At 41.6% G+C, this 20,700-nt stretch overlaps 1 protein-coding gene across 7 annotated transcripts in view; it reads left to right on the top strand.

The window, feature by feature from the left end:
- The first annotated feature begins 9,598 nt into the window (after positions 1-9,598).
- The window catches only part of LOC108004115 (uncharacterized), a 40,813-nt gene continuing 29,711 nt past the window's right edge, over positions 9,599-20,700 (top strand). For 3 of the 7 annotated variants that reach the window (XR_009829437.1, XR_009829438.1, XM_062073552.1), the window contains exons 1-2: positions 9,599-12,378; positions 13,732-13,879. Coding sequence is in view for 5 of the 7 variants with exons in the window: in XM_062073552.1 (XP_061929536.1) it covers positions 10,201-12,378; positions 13,732-13,879 (2,326 nt within the window). In the remaining 2 variants the exon portion in view is untranslated. The remainder of the gene's footprint in view (positions 12,379-13,731; positions 13,880-20,700) is intronic. The other 4 variants (XM_062073551.1, XM_062073550.1, XM_062073549.1 and 1 more) reach the window with 4 other exon arrangements.

The raw sequence follows: 20,700 nt of genomic DNA, 5'->3' as shown, positions 1-20,700 counted from the left end.
ACTGGTTATAATAAAATCTACGGTTATCGGAGTATAGAATTTGATCAGATCGGTATTATGAGAAGAGATGGTTTTTCTTTTGATCACAGGTGTTCCTTTGATGCGCTATGCGTTGGATTGAAAAATTAATTCAATAATAATAATAATCAGATCAAATTATGAGTTTGCAGTAGAGTATAAGTTTATAGTAGATGACTAGTAGTTTATGATTATATAGATGTGAGTTGTAACGATAATCGAATGGCTTGATAATTCTGAATTAAAAAATTCTGAGTAAGAATTAAGTTATATTAAGAGCCGAGAATATTTCGTAAATAAGTCACAATCATTTTGGAAATTTCAAATATATGATTCTGTATGTATAAAAGATGTATAAAGTTTTATATACGAATAAATAAGATCATAAAAGTTTTAGAAAGGCAAGAAATAATATATAAATATATAATTAACGATGTAGCAGCATACAGATGGAAAATGCAAAAAAAAATCGTTTATAACTCGCAATTTTAAAAACTCGTGGTATACAAATATGAAATTAAATAATGATAATAATAATTTGGTGTAAATAGTTATCGATATGTTTATTCTTCAGATTTCTTGCAACATAAGATTTCAATCGAGGCAGTTATTAAAGATATTTATAACTCTCTAACAAATATTTTAAATTTATCTATATTTTCTTTCATATGTATATATAGAAGTTCCTCGTACTTACGAACGAAGTTGCATGTGCATTTTTTCAATCCTTTTACAGGAGGAACCTCGGGGCGAATCGACAAATGTAAAATTTTATATTTAAATATACGATTATTTTCTGTCATATGCACAACGTAATTACTGCAATTTATTGCGCATAAATAAATAAAGTGAAAAGTACTTACGTGACTGGTATTGTAAATGCAAATAATTTACACAATAAAATCGGGTAGTCGTTACTTTTAAACTTCTCATCGGCTGTTACTTTGTAAAAGAATTAAATCTAAACTTGTTTGCTTGCAATTATACCGTTTATAGTATTTTCACTGAGTAATCTACTTATAATAATAATAATAATAATAATAATAATAATTTGCTATTCCTCTTACGAACGTGAAACGAACGGAATTGCTTTTTCAATACTAGAAATAATAAATCTTATTACAAAAGATTCGTATTTTCGTTGAATTCAAATTGTATATTTGTCATAATTAATATAAATTAATTAATGTAATTAAGAAAAAACAAATATAAAAACATATAAAAACAAATATAAAAATATAGAAACAGATATTGTATAAAAAATTATTTTTCAAAATATTATAAAATTAATATTATACCATATATATAAATTATATATAAATTAATAAAATTTTGCAATAAATACATGCTAATCCTTGCATGAATACTCAAAATATTCTAAATATACATTATGATAACGAAATTCCAAAATTGAAACGTAAATCAATAACAAATATGATAAATGATGTGAATCCAGCTGAATTAAACAAGTTTTAATTTTATCTCCGATAAAATGAAACACACTGGTAGCCAAATATTGACATAAGTGACGTATACTGATTCGCGTTAATATTCAGACACCATTGCAACAGATTATTACATACTTTTACATATTACATGTGCTATATGTATGTTCATAATTGTGCTATTGAATTATATTTTTAATTATATTAAAATATTCGTGTTTAATAGTAGTTAAAGATATAAATCTTCAATGTAATAAATTTTTTGGAAAATTATATTATCTAATATCCCAAAAACTCGTTATAATAAATTATTATATTCAATTTGCTTTATTATCCAATATTTATTATATTTTTTTTTCTAAATATAAAATAATATACTTTAACGCCATTGAATCTAAATAAATCTGTGCAATTTCTGGAAATTCGACTTGAATAATTTGAAACTCAAATACAAAATCTTGAAAGAAAATCTTTTTCCTTTGAAACTTGAAATTCAAAGAAAAACTTAGATAAAGTAACCAAGAATAAATAATATTACTAGCTTGTATCTCTCCAAAAAAGATCGAATAATAAAATGAATCACAATTCCCTACTAACAGAATATCAGATAAAAATTATTAATTAATTGATTATTATAAAATATCTCTTATGCATACGTCTTACAGGAATAAACATTTAATCAAATTCTTTTATATTATGAATTTAATTATCAAACTCATTAGTTTTATCATTAGTTTCACAATCTGTAATCCCTTAAAATTATAATAAACGAAACACCAAGATAACCAAATATCGATACTTGCCCCGCCCTCTATAAATACATTTATCTACCTATTTATCTCGTTAAAAATCCGGCCATAAATAATAATCCATTAACAAACGAACGGCTCTTTGAACGATCTCTCGCGCAAATCCTCCATAATACACCCTTTCGCCGGCCCATAAATTTCCTTCCCTCCCGGAACGGAAACTGAAAAAACGCTCGGTCGCGTGGGCGTTTTAAACTTCTTCGACGCGTCGCGTGTTGCACCTACGCGGCTCTGAGCGCAGCCGAGCGGATCGAGTCTCCACGTGCGTGTCAACCGCACAAGAAACCGTAGAGGGTGCAGGAGGAGGGAGAAAGACGAGAGAGAGAAGGGGAGAGAGAGAGAGAGGAGAGGAGAGGGCGCGCTTTCCTCTCCGCGTCAGGCTGTAGCCCGAAAAGCGAACAACCCTCTTAACGTCGCCGAACCCAGTCTCTTACGATGTTACGCGGATGGCGAAGGGTGGCGAACACGGTTGCTCCTCCATCCGCTTTTTCTATCTGAAATAGGGTGAATCGAATTGACGCCGCGTAAGAGGCTGAACGACGCTCGTATTCGATCTTCCGGATGGAGGAGTCGCGAGCATCTCGCGACTTCTTTCCACGAAAGGGAAACACCGCATTCGAGGGGGTTAAATCGGTGGTAAACTCTTATTCGGTTCACGGCGGCGACGGCGTTGAAAAGGAGGAGGAAGAAGATGGAAAGATGGGAATCGTTATTGGTGGGGTGCGCTTGCCTGTTTGCCTTTAATTCCGAATTATTTTATTCGATCGTTTGAAGTGGTTGGAAGGATACTATCAAATTCGTCGAAAAGACGAATTTCGTATGTTTTGTTGAAATGTTACGGATATTTGTTAAGGAAATTATGTATTGTATTTTATTCTCGTTTTAATTATAATTGTTCGTATGCCAAGTTTTTGAATATTCATCATTGATTAAAGTTAAGGTTCGTATTTTACATATGTATACTTTAGAATAATGTTTCCAAATCTTCTTAATTAAAATTAAAAAGTAGTTGGCGATACGTTATTGGATGAAAATGTTGGTATTTGTTATGATTTATTTAGAAGAAGAAAAATATCACACAATATAAGAATATTACAATTTATATAATTACAATTTTTCTCCAATTTTTTTATTCCTAATTTATTTTTAACACGGAAGATATTTATGCTATATTATTGAATGCTTTAAAAAATAATTCAAAACAATTTTTACAAGAATTGCAAAATTTTTCTTTCTTACGTTTAATTACAACTGCACACATTTATAATGTTGCATGTATCGAAAAGATGAAAGCGTTAAACTTCACCTTATAAAAAAAGGAATAGAATAAAAATTAAAAATTCCTCGATTTTCCCTCTCGAACGAAATGAAACGGGGGGAGCAAATCCACGATAATATTCTAAGATTCTATTGCATTCGATATCTTCGACAATTCTCCATTATTCTTTCCCGAACGCCCATACGTTTCGCGGTTAGGAAATATTTTTCTCCTACGAATGGTGCGTTATCGCCATCGCGAAACACCGTGTTGTCATTAATTTTCGCTCTGTCGATACACAGAGCCGGCCCCTGTGTGTCGCACAATGGTGAGGGAGCGGGAAAAGGGCGTGCAGATACGCGATTATCGTCTTTAAAACACGGTTCCGCTCGGGTCAACGGCGGTACATGGAAAAGCTCTCTATATCAGGCCTATAACCGCGCGGATTGACGGCGTTCCGGGACAGATAACCCAATTAAAAGTTACGCGGCACCGTGTGCATCGAGGTTTCCGTTGCAAAGAAAACGCGTCGCGCGCCGGTGATACACACAGCCATCCGGCCACACTTTCCCCGCTGTTTAAAATCGTGAAAACGGGTACGGCCAGTTTCCTTCCTGGGGTGCGGACACTCGTGCGCCACTTTGATATTTTTTTTTCCTCCTTCTTTTTTCCTTTCTTTTCTTTCTTTTCTTTTTTCTTTTTTCTCCCGACGTTGCCGCTTTTTTGCTCTCGACGGTGAAACGCGCGATTTCGCGCTCACGTGATAGCGTGTACGACGCAGTAGTAAGTAATGACTTCGATAGCGTTGTTATATGGAGTTCCTTTCTTCTTCTTTTTTCTTTTTCTTGAATTTTTCTTCGCCTGGTTTGAGAGTCGAGAGTCGTGATTGGAATTTCGATTCGAATATGGAAGGGTATTAGTGCAGTGATGTCGTTTTAAGAACTTGATTAAGAGATGAAAAGGATTGTAATACTGGGTAATGGATAAAAGTTTTGTTTTAATTGAGAGGAATTTGAGAGAGAAATATTCGTTCAATTTCGTTCAAATTTTTGTGGGGTATAATTTTCATTTCTATTGTTTTTGTTAGTTAAGAATAGAATGACGAAATGAAACTATCGAGATTTAATTATAGTCTCGTGATGATATAGAAATTTTGATATTGGTAGATATTGGTTCTTAAAATTTTATGACATGTTATAATTTTCTACTCTAGATATCATTTTGGAAGAATAATTAATCTTAATTTTATTTCATTTTCCTTAATTATATTCTATGTCTTATTTTCCAAAAAAATTCTCAATTTTAAAAACATTATTTTCAAAAAATTATTCGATTGAAAAATTTTTGAACGAGCAAGATACAAAATCATTCATCGTTTCTCGCAGTTTGTTTTTTCATCAGTGTTATCGATTCAACTTATGGTTCTAACATAAATTTTAACGAATAAAAATTTATTAATAAAGGATTTTTAATCAATTACTTTAATTAATTTAACATTACATTAATATTATATTTGGGTATAATTGTAACTTGATGAATATTACAAAAAAAATTATCTCCATTATTTATCATTAATAAAAAATTTCGATAGAAAGAATTTTCTTTAATTTTTAAAATTAATACTTAATTTAATTTTTAGATCAATCTTTCTAATAAATTCCACGAGAAGATTTTCCACCTCATTCTGAGATTAATTAAAATTTATTCTCCATCCATCTTTCTTATTCTTTAAAAGTTGCAGCCGCATTGATCAGATTTTTAAGATCACGGGCGAATCTTATAATAAGATTCCTTGAGACGAGATTCATATTTGAACAAGGGAGGAAGATTTTCTTCCGTTTAATAACGAGAAGAATTCTGAAATTACAATGCCAGTTGTTAATGATTCAATCGAAAGAATCGAAAAGCATCGAATGATTTTCGTGGGAGAGATTACCGATTAATGCCGTACTACGCACGATCCGGATCTACTGTGTCGAACAAAACGTTTTTCAACCACGTTTGCCTGAGCTTTAAGGGCCATCCATACGCCGCTTCTTCAAACTTTGTGCAAGCTCCATTTTGCGTGAATTGTTCTTTCGGTCTTGCTATTCGAGTTTTTATTATAGATTATTGAAAAGGAAAAAATAAATGAATATTCTATTCCTAAAAAAAAAACTATTTTTTTCATCCCAAAAGTGATTTGGAAGATTTTATATTAATTTATTAAAAATTGTGGTCAATTAAAAATCTTTTTTTTTTCATAAAAGAATTTTTGTTTACAGAGTTATATTAATTGAACACGTATTTATATTTATTGAAACGTTTCTCAAGTGATTTCAAATTTTGATACAAGATGTTAAAAACAATTTGATAATCAAAATTATTTGTATTACAGTAGATAAAAATAGTTACCATATTATATACATATAATATAATAATAATTTTTTTCAATATTTTCTGATAAATTCTAAAAAATTAACTAATCTAAAATAAATCGTTCTTCTGTATCACAAGAATAATAGAATTAACGATAACCGGGATTTTTATTTAATTAAATCCGTAACATTTACATCCATCCTTCAAATAAAACGTGATATGAAAGGAAAAAAAAACACATTCACTTTTCACATAACATCGTGCAATCTCCACGAGTGAGTAACAACATAATAACGATTTAAAAAACACTTGCTTCGGAATTTAAACTTACCTATTTTTGACAATATTTGATTAACAAATAAACAGTAACAGCGAAATCATATTTCCTATTCAAGCCTCCTATTTCGCGCCAACCCTCCTTGAATTTACGATTCGAATCCGCCACTCGCCGAGCCTAGAATCTCTCGTTTCCGCGCAGGTGTCGTGTGGACGGGGCTTTAGATCGGATCGCGGTGGCATGCGAGACTCGAATTCCGGACGTGGAGGAGACAACGCGTACCGGAAAGTAATCACGCATATACCCAGGCTGCAGGGAGGAAGGCTCCGATCGATTAGCCTGTATCCGCGATACGTACGCCACCGCCGCGCACCGCAACTACGTGACAAATATTATCGCGATCGACCGACCAGCTGCGTTTGATGTGGACGCGTTTATGAAATGCCGACACGCCGATAATCATGCGCGACCAGCGCCCAAGGCTAAATCCGATTTGCAATATTAAGCCGCCCCCGCGCGCCCCGCGTTAGAGGAGAACGCGAGGAGGGAAGGAAACGGGGTGGAGGAGGGCACACGGTAGTGGGCACGTCGCGCAGCTTTTTTTCTTCTTCTTTTTTTTTTTTTTTTAGACCCTTGCTGGCTAATTAGCGCGAGGAGCAGCAGCAGCTCGTACACGAACGACACGTGGTCGAGATCCGCGATAAGGAAGGCTTGTCTTTTTTTTTAGGGTTTGGGGGTTAGGGTGCGAGGGGGTTTTTTTGTAGGATGTCTGTCGAGAGCTCGTCTGGATGATTGGATGTAGATGAATGATTTTGGAGGGATTTTGAAGGGAAGTTGGGGGGAGTTGAAGGAGAGTTGAACGAGAGTTGAAGATCGAGAAGGTGATCGTGATACGTAGATAGTTGTAAAATTTTTGAAAAATTTATCTTGGATTTGGATACGCTTCAAGGAAAATTGATATTAAAAAGATTTGATGCGTCGAAGGATTTGAGAAAAATTTGTAAGAGAATACATATATAAGTACGATGTTTCGATCAATTGAGCAATTTGCAAGAAAAATATGAATGCCTTTATTTTTATTTTTTTCACTATCGTTTGTGTAATATGCACATCGAAAGGTTTTAGTTTTAAGGATCCCTCGACGAAATTGTTAAAAAGCATCAATTTCTATATTCTATATTTTAATAATATTGCCACAAATATCGATAAGGGCTTTTGTTTTTTTATTTTCTTTTAAAAAAATGTGCGTCACGATTGAAGAACAGCTTTACTAAAATTTCAAACCGTGTTGGTCGGTAAAAATTGAATTCGAACGTAGACACTCGAAGCTAATGGAGCTCCAGGACGCCATCGAGGTTCGAGCCAACACTCGACGCGTCGTTATCGGCGTCGATTTCAATTAATCGTTTCACCAAAGTGAATAGATAGCGAACCAGGTAGATAGGTCACTTTTTTCCAACTTATAATCGGGAACTGTGATATTCCACATCCAATCATCCTTCGTCTAACACTCGAACTCTCTCCATTCTTCTTTTTCGTATTATGAAATCTGAATTGCTATGCCTTTCAACTTGTCGTTTCTATCATCTTATACGTATTCTCCGATCATCGAATGTTTTAAAATCAAAAATGGATAATTCTTTCATTTCCTGTTCCGTGAATTTTAAAATAACATCTTGTTAAAATTAAAAAAGTCCGTGAATAATTCAAATTCTATAAACGAAATTTTGTCGTTGGTCTTATTTATCCATAGATAAAAGGAAAAGGGAAGGGACGAAAAATTAATTAATTAATTCTGGCCACAATTTGCCGAACCTGAAATGTCTGACCGATCGCGTCTTATTCCCCTGGAACGAAACGATAGGGCAATACACGAACCCGAATGGCTGGGAGCGCTGATCTTTCGCTCCAGTTACGAAAAAAAAGCCTCGCGAGAGGCTACCTCTCTGCCGTGCAAATTGGAGCACCGATAAACGTGGCTCGCTCGATCAACCCCCTTTCCAAGGGGAACATCTATTCCGGTAACTGCGTTCTACGACACGGATACACTCAACCCCTCGTGCACCCTCCGCGATCCGTGGGAGAGACCGTTTACACTCCGCTTTAAAACTGTGCACTTTTTTTCCTTCGAACGATAGATAGATGTTTATTCGTTTGTTGCAATTTATTATCCCCGCATATTTCCCCTCCTCCTACTTTTTTCTCCTTTTTTTTTTCCACAAGTCGTTTGCAAGTTGTTAGCGGGTTATTGAGGATGTGGAACGTTTTATCCGGAACGATTATCGATAAGATTTGCAGCCGTGTGCGGGATATGAAGTATCTCATATTAGTTAACGCTCGATTGTACTACTGGAAGAAAAATAAAACGCGGTTGGGAAAAGCTACTGAAGGTGCATGCGGGATAAATATTCTTGATCATCACATGGTACACTCGATCGTCAAGTAAGTCACGAAGAGCAGGCTGTTAGTCATGAAGAGAGTAACGTGACTACAATCTTCAATGGGAAGCATCACTTGTAATGATAGTGCTGCCTCGTGTTTTCTTTTAACTTCATCGAGCCCTTCATCGTCATTCCTTACGATACGAGAATCCTCTTCTGGAATGAAGTGGTGGACACAGTCCGTCCCCCGACTACGAGAATAAACAAAATCAAAATGTCCGGCGTATATATTTCTCTAGTTAAAAGAAGACAAACATTGGTACGAATATTCAATAGTTTTATCGATCGTAAATTTAAACCTCCATCGTTGATGGTTAACGTTAACTATAATTGAACGGAGCTTCTCGAATATGTAACGTGTCTCGCAACACGGTTCAACTTCTTGTCTTGCATCGACATCTTCATTCCTGGAAACGTTCGATACTTCGTATAACTTCTTTATTCTGCATCATCGTATTTGCGCTTACTCGAAAAGATGTATCGATCCATTCGTGAATAACGATTTCTCTCTCGAATCGAGAGAGCAACCGATGAAACCAATGATAGAAACAAATGAACAGCATTCGTTGAATAAAGATGGATAAGCTATGAAATTAGATACGTCGGATGAATATCTTACGCGTATCGCACGTAAATCGCTGGATCCGTGTGAAAGAATAGATAGGTGGCGTATCGCATACGTATGAATCGTTCCCCCTCGACTCGCATCGAGACGAAATTTCTGATGCAGACCTTGTCCTCTAAATTGGCCATATTAAATCGCGATCCGAAACAATTAATTTTTTGCTTTCAAAAAATGTATATATATATATATATATATATATATATATATATATATATACACGTATCTCTTAGCACGAAAAATCTCTTTCATTTATTTTCTTGACGACGTAGAGAAGCAAGATCAATCGAGCCGTTATAAACAAACCGTTCCCGATATATCGGAATGGAAACATAAGAAATTCGGGGGAGAAGAGGGGAGGAGATAAGCGAGACACGAATGGTGTCGCAGTGGCGGGATCAATCGGCACCGCCACTTGATACGATAATTTACGACCTCGCTATTTCACCGTCACCGTGACTTCTCCCAACCTCTTGGCGACTGTACATCCGCCGCCGGGCTACCGCTATCTCTCCCTCTCCCTCCCTCCCTCTCTCTCTCTCTCTCTTTCCTCCCCTCTTCCTCCGCCCTCCAGTTCCTCCTGACGGCAGCAGCGTGTCTCTCTCTTTTTCGCTCTCCCTCTCTCTCTCTCTCTCTGGCTCGGTTCCCGTGGCGCGCGCTCGCCCGTGTTCCCGTTCTCTCGCTCTATCCGCCCCCGCCCCCGTGGCATGCCAACCAACGAGCCGGGGCCGCTTTCGCTTTGTGCGCGCCGGGGCGGCGGTACATCAAAGCCTTCTAGTTCCCGCTCCGGCCTTTGACGGCTGCGTCGCGGCCGCTCGCTCAGTCATCGCTCGGTAGGCGAAGCCGGCACGCCGTGGATGAACGGTCGCGCGCGCGCCAACGCTCGCCGAATCCGTGGGATTCGGTAGCCGATTTAGCTTGGCCAATTTCGCACGGGATTCGACGGGATCCTCCTGCTCGTCGTTGTGGACTATGTCGCCCCGTGGCAGCAAGTGCGCGACGCGGGTCAACCAGAGGCCGACCGCGAAAGGAAGGCGCGGGCCTAATCATCATCATCAGCATCAGCGCGATCAGCAGCATAGGAGACGGGCGGAGGGGGCCGAGGAGGGGGCCGAGGAGGGCGACAAGGAGAAGAAGAGCGTCGAGGGTGGCGAATCGGTCGAAGGAGGTAGTAGTACGACGACGACGACGACGACGACGACGAGAACGAGTAAGTCTGCGGTGGCAGCGTGCGAGGGTCGATCGTCGTGGGCGGGGCGCATGCGCCAGCCCCTGGAGAGCGGCCTCGAGCCCCGTGAAAACGGCACCCTGATGCAACAACGATGGCCGACAAGCAGGCAACGCCGCCGCGATCGGATCGCGGCCGACGAGGATGATTCGAGGAAGCAATGCGGTGGTGACGGGACGGTGTCCTCGTCCATCGCCTCCTCGCTCTCCTCGCCTGCCCTGTCCTCCTCCACGGACGAGGCCTCAAGAGGATCGACCTCGCCTCCGTCGAGCGTATCCTCGCCTGCACGCTCCACCTCGTCGACCTCTGTCGGCGCGATCTCGCGGCACGAGAACGGCAAGCACGGGAAGGAGGAGGAGGTGGACGAGGAGGAGGAGGAGAACGATCGAAGGGAGGAAGACACCGGGAGGAAGGATCCGAGCTCGTCGAGGGTTGGGAACGAGGTGCATCAGGATAGAATTAGGAAGAGGAAACAGGAGAGGCAGTGCTCTACGAGAGGACGGGGTGTCGTGGTGAGCGCGGAGAAATCGGCATCTACGGCCTCCGCCAGCAACTGTATTCCCACCATCTCCTCCCCCTCGCCGTTCTCCACCTCCTCCGTCTCCGACAAGGCGAGCCCCGAACAGGCCAATCCAAGAGTTTGCCCGGCCGTCTCCCACTCGTCCGTTGTCGAGAGCCTGAGGAACGCTCTGGAAAGCTACGACCGAAGCAGAATCTACCTCGCACATGTGTCCTTTCTGGATTGGCGGGACCTGCCCGGACGACGCCGCGCCACCGCCGCCGCGGCTGGCGACGCTGAGAGGGTGTGGGTGGTGGGGGCGGCTGATCACGAGGGCCACCACAGGACGCGGTTGCTGGTAACGGGCCGCCATTGGCGGCCACGTTGCCTTAGACGGGTGAACATGCTCAGCCAGCCGGTGATCTACGCCGGCGGCGGCAGGGGTTCTCTGACCGTGGACCTGTTCCTTTGGTGGTTCCACCGAGAATTCGCGGTTACCGCGATGGCAATGCATCCCGATGGCGCCGTGTTGGTCGCCGAGACAGCCGATTACTTGCCGCCCGAGGCCGACTGCGTCGCCGCCGATGGATTGGTCCGATTGTTCGTCGTGCCGAAGGATTGCCTCGAGACGAGGATCGTGGTGAGGGAGTTGAGGGTGAGGCTCGCGACCGGCGTCCTCACCAGAGCCTGTTACGGCGTCTATCGCAACGCCTCGAATCCCCCCCTTGGAAAGGAGACGACGGCCGACCCCCTCGCCGCCTATCTCAGAAGATTCACGCTGAAGGAGGCGTTCGCCGATCTCCACCGTGCCTGGCTCAGCGTCAGGTCGGAAACGTTCGCGAGAAGTTGGATCCTGCCGCGCGACCGCGACGACGCGGCGCCGATCGGCCGCTCCGGCAACGCGGCAGGCCTCGTAGGCTTCTCGGCCCGCGTCCACGCGGGCTCGAGCGAGGCGCAGGAGGAGGACAGGATGCTGTTGATAGAGTTGCAGAACGTGGCGAGGGAGGCGGGTGTTCGGGTCAGCGACGAGGAGTTGAGCAAGTGGATCCTCGAGGACGAGAGCTGTAACGATACCTCGTTGTCGTCGTCCTCTTCCTCCTCGTCGTCGTCCTCGTCGTCGTCCTCGTCGTCGTGGTGCGTCGAAAGGAAGAAGGAGCATCATCGGCACGAGGAGGAGTTGCCGCGTTGCCGCGTGAAGATCGAGGCGGAGGAGAAGTGGGCCGATTACGAGGGCGCGGGGAAGCAACAAGGGACGGACGGGGAGGAGGAGGAAGAGGGGGAGAAGGAGGAGGAGGAGGACGAGCCCACCGCGGAAGAGACTGTCGGTCTGCTGTCGAGGGTGCTGACTTGGATGGAAAGGGAGCCTCTCGATCCAGGACTGTTACTCGCTGTCAGATCGATGCGCGATACCGCCGCACTCATGGTAAGCACCGACAACTGATAAGAGACAACCACTCGAGGTATCGATCCCCGCCGTCGGTGAACACCGCCGGTGGGAGAGAGAGGGAGAGAGGGAGCGAGAGAGAGAGAGAGAGAGATCGTGCGCTGCGACCTTGCGAGCCTCCGTGGCCAGATTGAACTAATTCTCTTCCGGCTGCGATGGAAAGTAGGAGCCGGAGGTTGAAAGAAGAAGGGACACGGAGTGAGAAGGAGAGTGAGAAGGAGAGGGGGGAGGAGGGATAAGAAGGGACGCGACGAGTCGCGCGAGAGGACGGTGAAGAGCCACTTGAATTCGGCGATACGTCGCTCGAGCCGACGAATGGAAAAGCCGAACGAGAACGAACCCTCGAACGTTCGAGGAGCGCGCGCCGCCGTCTTTGCAAATTAATGCTCGAGCTCGATAAGCGCGCTTTCCCCCCTTCGAGTAGTTTATTGAATTGTATATTATATTTCCTTCTCGACGAGGAGAGAGAGAGAGAGAGAGAGGAAAAGGGAGAGGGAGGGAGGGAGGAGGGCTTTTTACTCGTCCTCGTCCGTTCTCCTTGTTAGACTGACGGAAACTCGTCCAACGGGACGAGCGCACAGCCCCGCTGTTCGAGGACGAACAGGGATGCTAATGTCTATGTTAAATAGGGAGGAACGGAAATGGTACTCGACGGGGGCCGATCAAAGAATCGGATACTACCTTTGTTCGATCGTTAAAACAGCCTGTTGGTGGTATAGGACGCCGATAAATGGGATGGTTTCTCGATACCTGGCTTGTTGATCAAAAGGATAACTATAGTCGCCACTTGATCAATAGGGTTGTATTTCTTTGTCCAATTTATTTGTTATTTGTTATATTAGATCTTCTTATTTTTTTTTTCTCTCAAATTCCGGAACAAGAGAGAAATATATCTAGATCTATATAAATAGATCCTCTCCTTCGATAACACCGTGATATCTTTAAGTTTCGAAATTCGATTAAACCGACAACGACGCATCATCGATCAAACGACAGGGGTACGATGAAAAGAAAAATCAATTTACATATATCGTCTCACGCAAACACCTGTCGATGCTTCCGGGGGCATCAATTAATTAATTGATATCCCCGGGCGGACTGCTAATTACCTGGCTGCATTAACGAAGCATTAATCAACACGGCATTAATTAATTACTCGATAACGATAATGCAACGCTGACACGCGATGCTATATACGTATTTCTATCGTGCCCATATACCGCGTCGAAAACTGCGCAGGATAACATATATTATTATATCTATACTTGTTACGCGATTTCACGACGTGTTTCGTATTAAATGTTTCCATCTCTCTCTCTGTTTGATTTACAGGCGAGCAAGATGGGCTTGGCGGGGACCCATCCGAGCGGTTTGCCCTTCTTTTGCCCCAATGGGGACCACCTGACTCAGCCACCGCCTGCTCATATGGGAATTCCACCGTACGGGACGCTGGATGCGGGTAAAGCAGCCGCAGCGGCAGGTGAGTACCAAAAATATCGGTATTTAAACGAAGGATTCGGATTCGAAAAAGAATGTTTTGGAAATTTTATAAAAGATTGGAAAAAAATTAACACTAAAGTTATCCAATGTCAATGGAAATATACGATATTGGCTTTTTATTGAGAAGCATAATATAAGATTACTTACTGAATATTTAAATATTTATTTAAATAGTTTTAGTGTTAAATAATTTTTTTAATGCGTTGGAAAAATGATATAAAAGTGATGTGGTTGTAAAGGACGAGTATCGGAATGCGATATTAATGTTGCAAATTATAAATCTGAAAAAAATTCAGAAAGAATTTTACATTTATTTTTAATATTATTATTGGAACCCTTTCGATAAACGATTAAGAATTGGCTCTCCAAACTCTTTAAACTTCAATAATTGTACGAAAGTAAATTTGAAACATTACAAAAAATTAATCAAATCATTGTATCCTATTAAACGAGAGCGAGTGTTGATCAAACGATGACTTTTCTATTTCTTGATCTTGAAAATTAGCCTTAAACTGGCCTTCGACTTTTCGCAAAATATACGCAACGGATCCTATGCTATCGGTTAAATCAATAATTCTTTTACGAAGTTAAATCGCTAGTGTCGGTACAAATATTGACAACCCTCTCAAATTGTAATTGATGGAATACTTCTCTCATCCCTGTAATAGAGCAACGCAACGGTTCACGGCAACACTTTGCGTATTATTTCACTGTATCGATCCATGCAAATATTAACATCATCTCTGTGATATGCGAACAATATAAACAGGTTTTCACTGTGACTGGTCTCGATCAACAATAATCAATGTGGAATGATTCAAAGCTCAATCCTTCATTTTATTTTCTCGAGAATGGAATTACTCGAATATGAAAAAAAAAAAATTCAATTTCTATTAAATACTGAAATATCCTACACTGGGATATAATAACGAATCATTGTTCATGGTAAAAAAGACAATCATCATAAATATAAAATGATAAATTTCTTTCTTTCGCTCACGTATCACTAAATCCATTGTCTTTGTTCAACGATAAAAATTTGTCAAAGGAACATGATTCCGTGTAACGATTCCAATTATAATTTAACGAAAAATAAAACCTAAGAATTCCGAGAAATAAAGAAAAATTTCTCTCGAAAGCGACATCTTTATAAAAAAAAAAAAAAAGTAACTCGTCAGCTCGGATCAGGTGTCGCGCAACAATCCCGATTGTAATTTAAAAATAAGAAATAAAATTTAAGAATTTTAAGTAAAAGAAGGAAAAATTTTTCTCTTGACATCGTCTTTTTACATAAAATAAAAAACTCATCTCGATTAAACGCTCCTCTCTCGAAAAAAAGAAAACAACGATCGTCCATCGGATAAAAATGATCGAAATATTTTGAGAAAATTTGTCCCAAGAATTTCTCTCTCTCGTCCTCTTTTGCACTCGAGGCAAATTAAAACTTGTCTCTGTCTCCGCGTGGCCGTCTCCTGTTGGCAGCCGTGCAAACATTGATATTCCTACGGGGTCCTCTAATTGAAGGAATATTTCTTATCGAGTCAAGGGTTCGCCGTCGATGTCGAGGCTGAGGGAGATACAGAGAAGAGGGAACCGGGCGTCCCCAGAGGGGAGGATGGAGCGAGGGTAACAAAGAGGGAACGTGGGAGAGCGAGAGAGATTGATGCGGAAGTGGTGGTGGGATAAGAGAGAGAGAAGAGAGGCTCGCGAACTGGCGTCAAGTAGGAGAATAAGAGGAGGACTCACCATTAGGCTAATCAGCCAGGCATGCAGCCTCCCTCTGGCGGGTCAAGGGGGTTTCAACCCGCCTCTCTATTTCTACAGCTTCTCTTCTTCCTACCCTCGTTGCACCCGCCCCCGAGACCGCCTCCCCTGCCTCTTTGGGGAAACCCTCGCCATCAACTCGCCAGCCAATGTGGATTAACAGTCGATGACCGATGTATCTTGTCGAGGTGGCAATGGTTTTCAGCTAGGATGCTTCTTTGTTCCACTTTTTATGTGAATGAAGTCACGATTTCTTCTTTAGTGGTGACACGGATTTTTCTTCTTCTTCTTCTTCTTCTTCTTCTTCTTTTAAGAAGTGTAGCCGGGATCAGGTCGAGTGCGAGGGAATCGGTTTTGAAGCGGTTCGTGGTTTCGCATTAATTCTCTTGAGAATCTCTTGATATTTTTAGTCGAGTAGAAGTTTCCGTATTCCCTCACATATTTTACAAGATATATATATTCTTAGAGCTCTTCGTTCTTTTTTTTTTTACTACGCCAGAAGTAAAAAAATCGTCATCAATTTCGACAACGCACCGATCACCGAGCCCATTATTATTCTTGTAATACGTTCCTCTACGAGATTCGATCGGGGAAATAAAAATTGGGTGGGAGAAAGGAGAACGATTCGAATTCATCATCTCTTTCTCTCTGTTGAATAATAGGTTAGGTTCTGCGCGGAAGATAGTAGAAGAAGAAGAAGACGAAGAAATTCGAGAGAAATACACGGTAAACCGAGGTGGAGATTCTGGACGTGTTTGCGCGCGCGCTATCTTTCTCTCCTCTCCTTCTGCCTCGGGCCTACCTCGGGCTCGCCACCCTTCCTCTTGCTCACCCACGTCCCTGGAATATGTAGATGGGGTTGATAGCGTTTATGCACGACTACGAGTTCGTACGGCTCGGGTTCTTTGTCTTGCAAACGAGCGAGCATTTTGTCCCTCTTCCCCCTTCTCCAACTCTCCTCCTTCCTTCCCCCGAGTTCGCTCTCCCAGTTTCTTCTGCTCTCGCACTATCGAGAACGGGAGAGAGAAAGAGAAAGGGCGAGAAAGAGAGTCTTCCACCCATCTTTGTCCCCCTTATAGGGGTTCTCGGCTCTGTTCAGCCGCCACCCACTCACTCACTCACTCACCCACCCGCTCTCTCGTGCCACGTAGCACCCGACCGAGAGCACTGCCGCCACCTCTCTCGTTCAACCATCCCCCCGACCATCCTCCTCTTCTTCCTCTTCCTCCACCGCGCCTCTTCATCTCCCCGTTTCTCTGTCCTCCTCTCCGTCTTCCCTTTCTCTTCACCTTGGTGCGTTGCCCAATAATCTGTCCTCGTCCGAGGACGCGCGTTTCACTCGCTCCGTCCCCAAGCATATCCACCATGTCCTCTCTCCTCTTCCACGATTCGAGAGTTTCCAACGTTCGAAACCCCGTCCCCTTCCGCGAAACCACCCCCTCTAGCGCTAGCGCCACCACGGCTCTTTCTTCCTCGCTCGCGATTCTCGCTTCCAGGAAAATATTTCTAATTAGCTCCACTTTTCGATCTCCGCCGCGTGTTTATTTCAGGATTTTCTATGGAACAGAGAAGTGTCGAGGGGATGGGGTTCGAGGAGAGGAGAAGGAGAAGGAGGGTCGAGAGGATCTCCCGGCGTTTTTTTTTTCCACCGGGGCTCCACCATTGATCCGCTTAATTTTTCTCTCCTCCTAGCGCCACCCACGCCGACGGCGATCTCTCACTTCTCTTTCTCTCTCTCTCTCTCTCTCTATTCCACTTTGGTTTTCTTTTCTCTTTGTCTCGGCCTTTCCGCCGTTTCTCGCTTCCGTCGCGATTATGAGCTGTGCTCTACCCAATTTTTTTACCTCCCCCCTCCTTTCCTCTCTTCTCTCTCTTTCTCCCTTTTCTTTGTCACGTTCGTACGGTATTTTTATCCGCCGAGTTATATTTCGATTGTGGACGGAATGTTTCCGTTGTTACCGGCGGAGGGAGTCTCGATGGTTGATTGATTCCTTTGCTTTGAGCTTTAAACGGTTTTGTAAATTAATCTTTTCGCACTCGATGTTGCCATGTATGCAATACAGCATTTTAATAGTAGTGGGTATATTTCTATTTGATGGAACAAGAACAGGTTAAATTTTGATAATTATATCTTCTACGCAAGAACATTGTAAAAAGAATATTTCTCCATTATTAATAATTGGTAAAACAGAATTGTTTTCATAACCTTTAAAAAGTTTGATTCTAAAAAATGATTGATTCAATAGAAATAAATAGAACATTGGCGATAATGATAGGATAGATATGAAATTAGTCTAACACTTTTCGTTAATATATTTTCTTTGTTAAAATTGTTACGATTTTATTTTGCATTACTTTGTTATTTTTTTTTAAATTTTATGTAAACTCGTAGTTTAAATTAGCAATATATTATCATTAATAATATTTAAAATCTTTTGGGATAAATTGTTAAAATTTTATCACAATTTTATTTTATTCTTATTTTAGCTTTTATTTTAAACTTCTATACAGTTTCGATATCTTTTATTACACTAATAAAAATGAATAATATTAATAGCAAAGTATTTTTATTAATGATATTAAATCCTCTGAATAATTTTAAAATTTCTTACTTTGCATCAATCTTAGTTATCAATCTTCTTAATCTTCTAAAATAATCCATTGCTTTATAACGACGTCATAAATTTTCAATCGTGATAAACGAAACTTTCTCCCTATTATTTTCTATCAATTCATATACGAGACGAATAATACAAATTTTTTACACCGAAACGTGTTCTCAAACGCCATAAAATGAAATGGTATACTTTTAATTCGCAAAAGGGTACAGCCTTTCACCCCAACCAATTTGCACCCCATTCAGTCGTGCACAGAAGTGACCTAACCGAACATTGTGGATCTTCATTGAAAGTAAATCAAACCAGTCGATTAATGAACATAATAGAACGTCAAACAAGGCGGGGAGTATCACAGTCACCCCTGTGCCATCCTCGGCGCTCGCGCGCGCGCGCGCAAAGCCACTCGGCCTCTTTAACCGTCGGCTGCGATTCTTCGAGCACCGTAATCCTTCACGAGTAGGTTCTCCAGTTTTCTCACCGCTTCGAGCGGTCACTTTGACATCTTTGTCGGGGTTTCCATGCGTGTGTCGCGGCCTCGCGCCACCGTAAATACACTTTTCCTCTCGTTCGAGTGTTAAAATACCACTTGAACGTATCCTCCTCGCGAGCAGATCTCGAGTGCCACAAGCCTCGAGTGCGCGCGCGCCAGCCGGAGAGCGAAGTCCTTCTTTTCGCGAAAGAATTATTCTTTCGGCAACCCCCACCTCGAGGGGGAGAGCGAGCGCCCTTCAGATTATGATAGTTTTTCCCCTAACGATCCTCTCGTCCGTTGTAAGAAATTAAAACGGTTAGAATCATCTTTTTCTCTATCGTTTTCTGTTATTGTCTATTGTGTTTTTTAAGAATACTTGGTATATTAATTATGAGTAAATGAGAGAGAAATAATTCTACCTCCTTCTAATGAGAGATAAAGAAGACAAATCGTCTCATTTTTTTATTAAAAATGAATCGAAAAATTTATGAATTATATTACTCGTACATCGAAATCGATTAATCCATCCACAAAGGAAAACTTCTATTCTGGAATCGCCTTAACGATGTTTCAGGATACGATTAAATAATCTATACGGTACATCCATCGGAGCCTAACCCTCCCTTCCCACGTATCATATCCCTTTGTCGATTTCGCTCGAGGAGAACCATATTTCCTCCCCTCGTAGCGACATTCCTCCCCTTTTGTGTCTTCCGCCTGTAACTATGACCGGGTAAATGTTAACGATACCCTTTACCAGAGCGAGACTGGACTGGACTTCTCTTCCAGGATTCTCTCCTCCTCCTGAAAGGAAGGAAACGAGAGAGGTAAAGGAGGAGAGGAAGAGAAAGGGCGAGGGGGAGGAAAAAAAAAGAAAATAGACTTCGAAGAGCATCGAAGTCGCCGACGATCGAAGGGAGATGAAGGCAAGGAATAGAAAAGCGTTGGAGGCGGCGAGACGAGGACGGGACGAGGGGAGGGAAGACAGGGAATATCGCGGTATACACCGGGAGCTCGAGTTGTTCGAGAATAAAAGAGTAATTTTCCGGGTGGTGAGACCCCGATAATGGGGTTGCAGACTGCCGAGTCGACTGGAAAGTGATTAAGCACACATGACGGAGCCCGCGGACTCGCCAGGATATTACGAGCCACCCCTTTCAACCCGCCCGACCCGACTCCCGCCCCCGCCACCCTACCAAGCTTCCCTTATATCATCCAGCTTCTTCTGCTCCGCGCTGCTCGTACTTCTAATTCCCGTCCCTTACCTTATTCGTACACGGTATCGGACAGATAACGACCCCTTCCTGCGACCGACCGACTGCACCCAAACTACATCCCTCTCTCCTTTCCTCAGATTATCCTTCTTTAGTCTGTGAACCGAAGCTCTCTCTCTCTCTCTCTTTCTCTCGTTTGTGTTCCACGTTCTTCGATCCTGTGAGAAGAATAGACGTTTTACGAGATGAACGTATCTTAGATATTATATCGTAATGAAGTGAAATGCAGATAAGGATGGATCGAGATGGGTGAGATTTGATTTTTGATTGTTGCATAAAAAGTATATTGGATCGAAATAGAAATGTTAATTGTTAATCGTTGTTGGAAATGGATCAGAAAGAGGGGAGTGGAATAAAGAAAGGAGGAGAATCGATGTTGAAACACAGATGCGAATGAGAGAATTTTGTTCCTTTTTATTTTTTGTGTTAAAATCGAATGAAATTCGAGATTCGAGAGAAGATCGATATTAAATATATCTTGGAATTAATAAAAGTATCTTATACACTTATTGAGTTGTTAAATATCATCATAATAATACAATGATTTCCACCCTTTTCTTTCGATATTTTCATTCGATAACCGACGACTTTGCCAGAATCAGGGATTTATTATCAAGAAATTATACAGGAGCAAAGAAACATCCTTAAACATCGTTAAATAATTTAATCCACC

The sequence above is a fragment of the Apis cerana genome, linkage group LG4 (assembly GCF_029169275.1).
Source record: "Apis cerana isolate GH-2021 linkage group LG4, AcerK_1.0, whole genome shotgun sequence".
Lineage (NCBI taxonomy): Eukaryota > Metazoa > Arthropoda > Insecta > Hymenoptera > Apidae > Apis > Apis cerana.
Note: the sequence above shows the minus strand (reverse complement) of the source record. Positions and strands in the feature narration are given on the sequence as shown.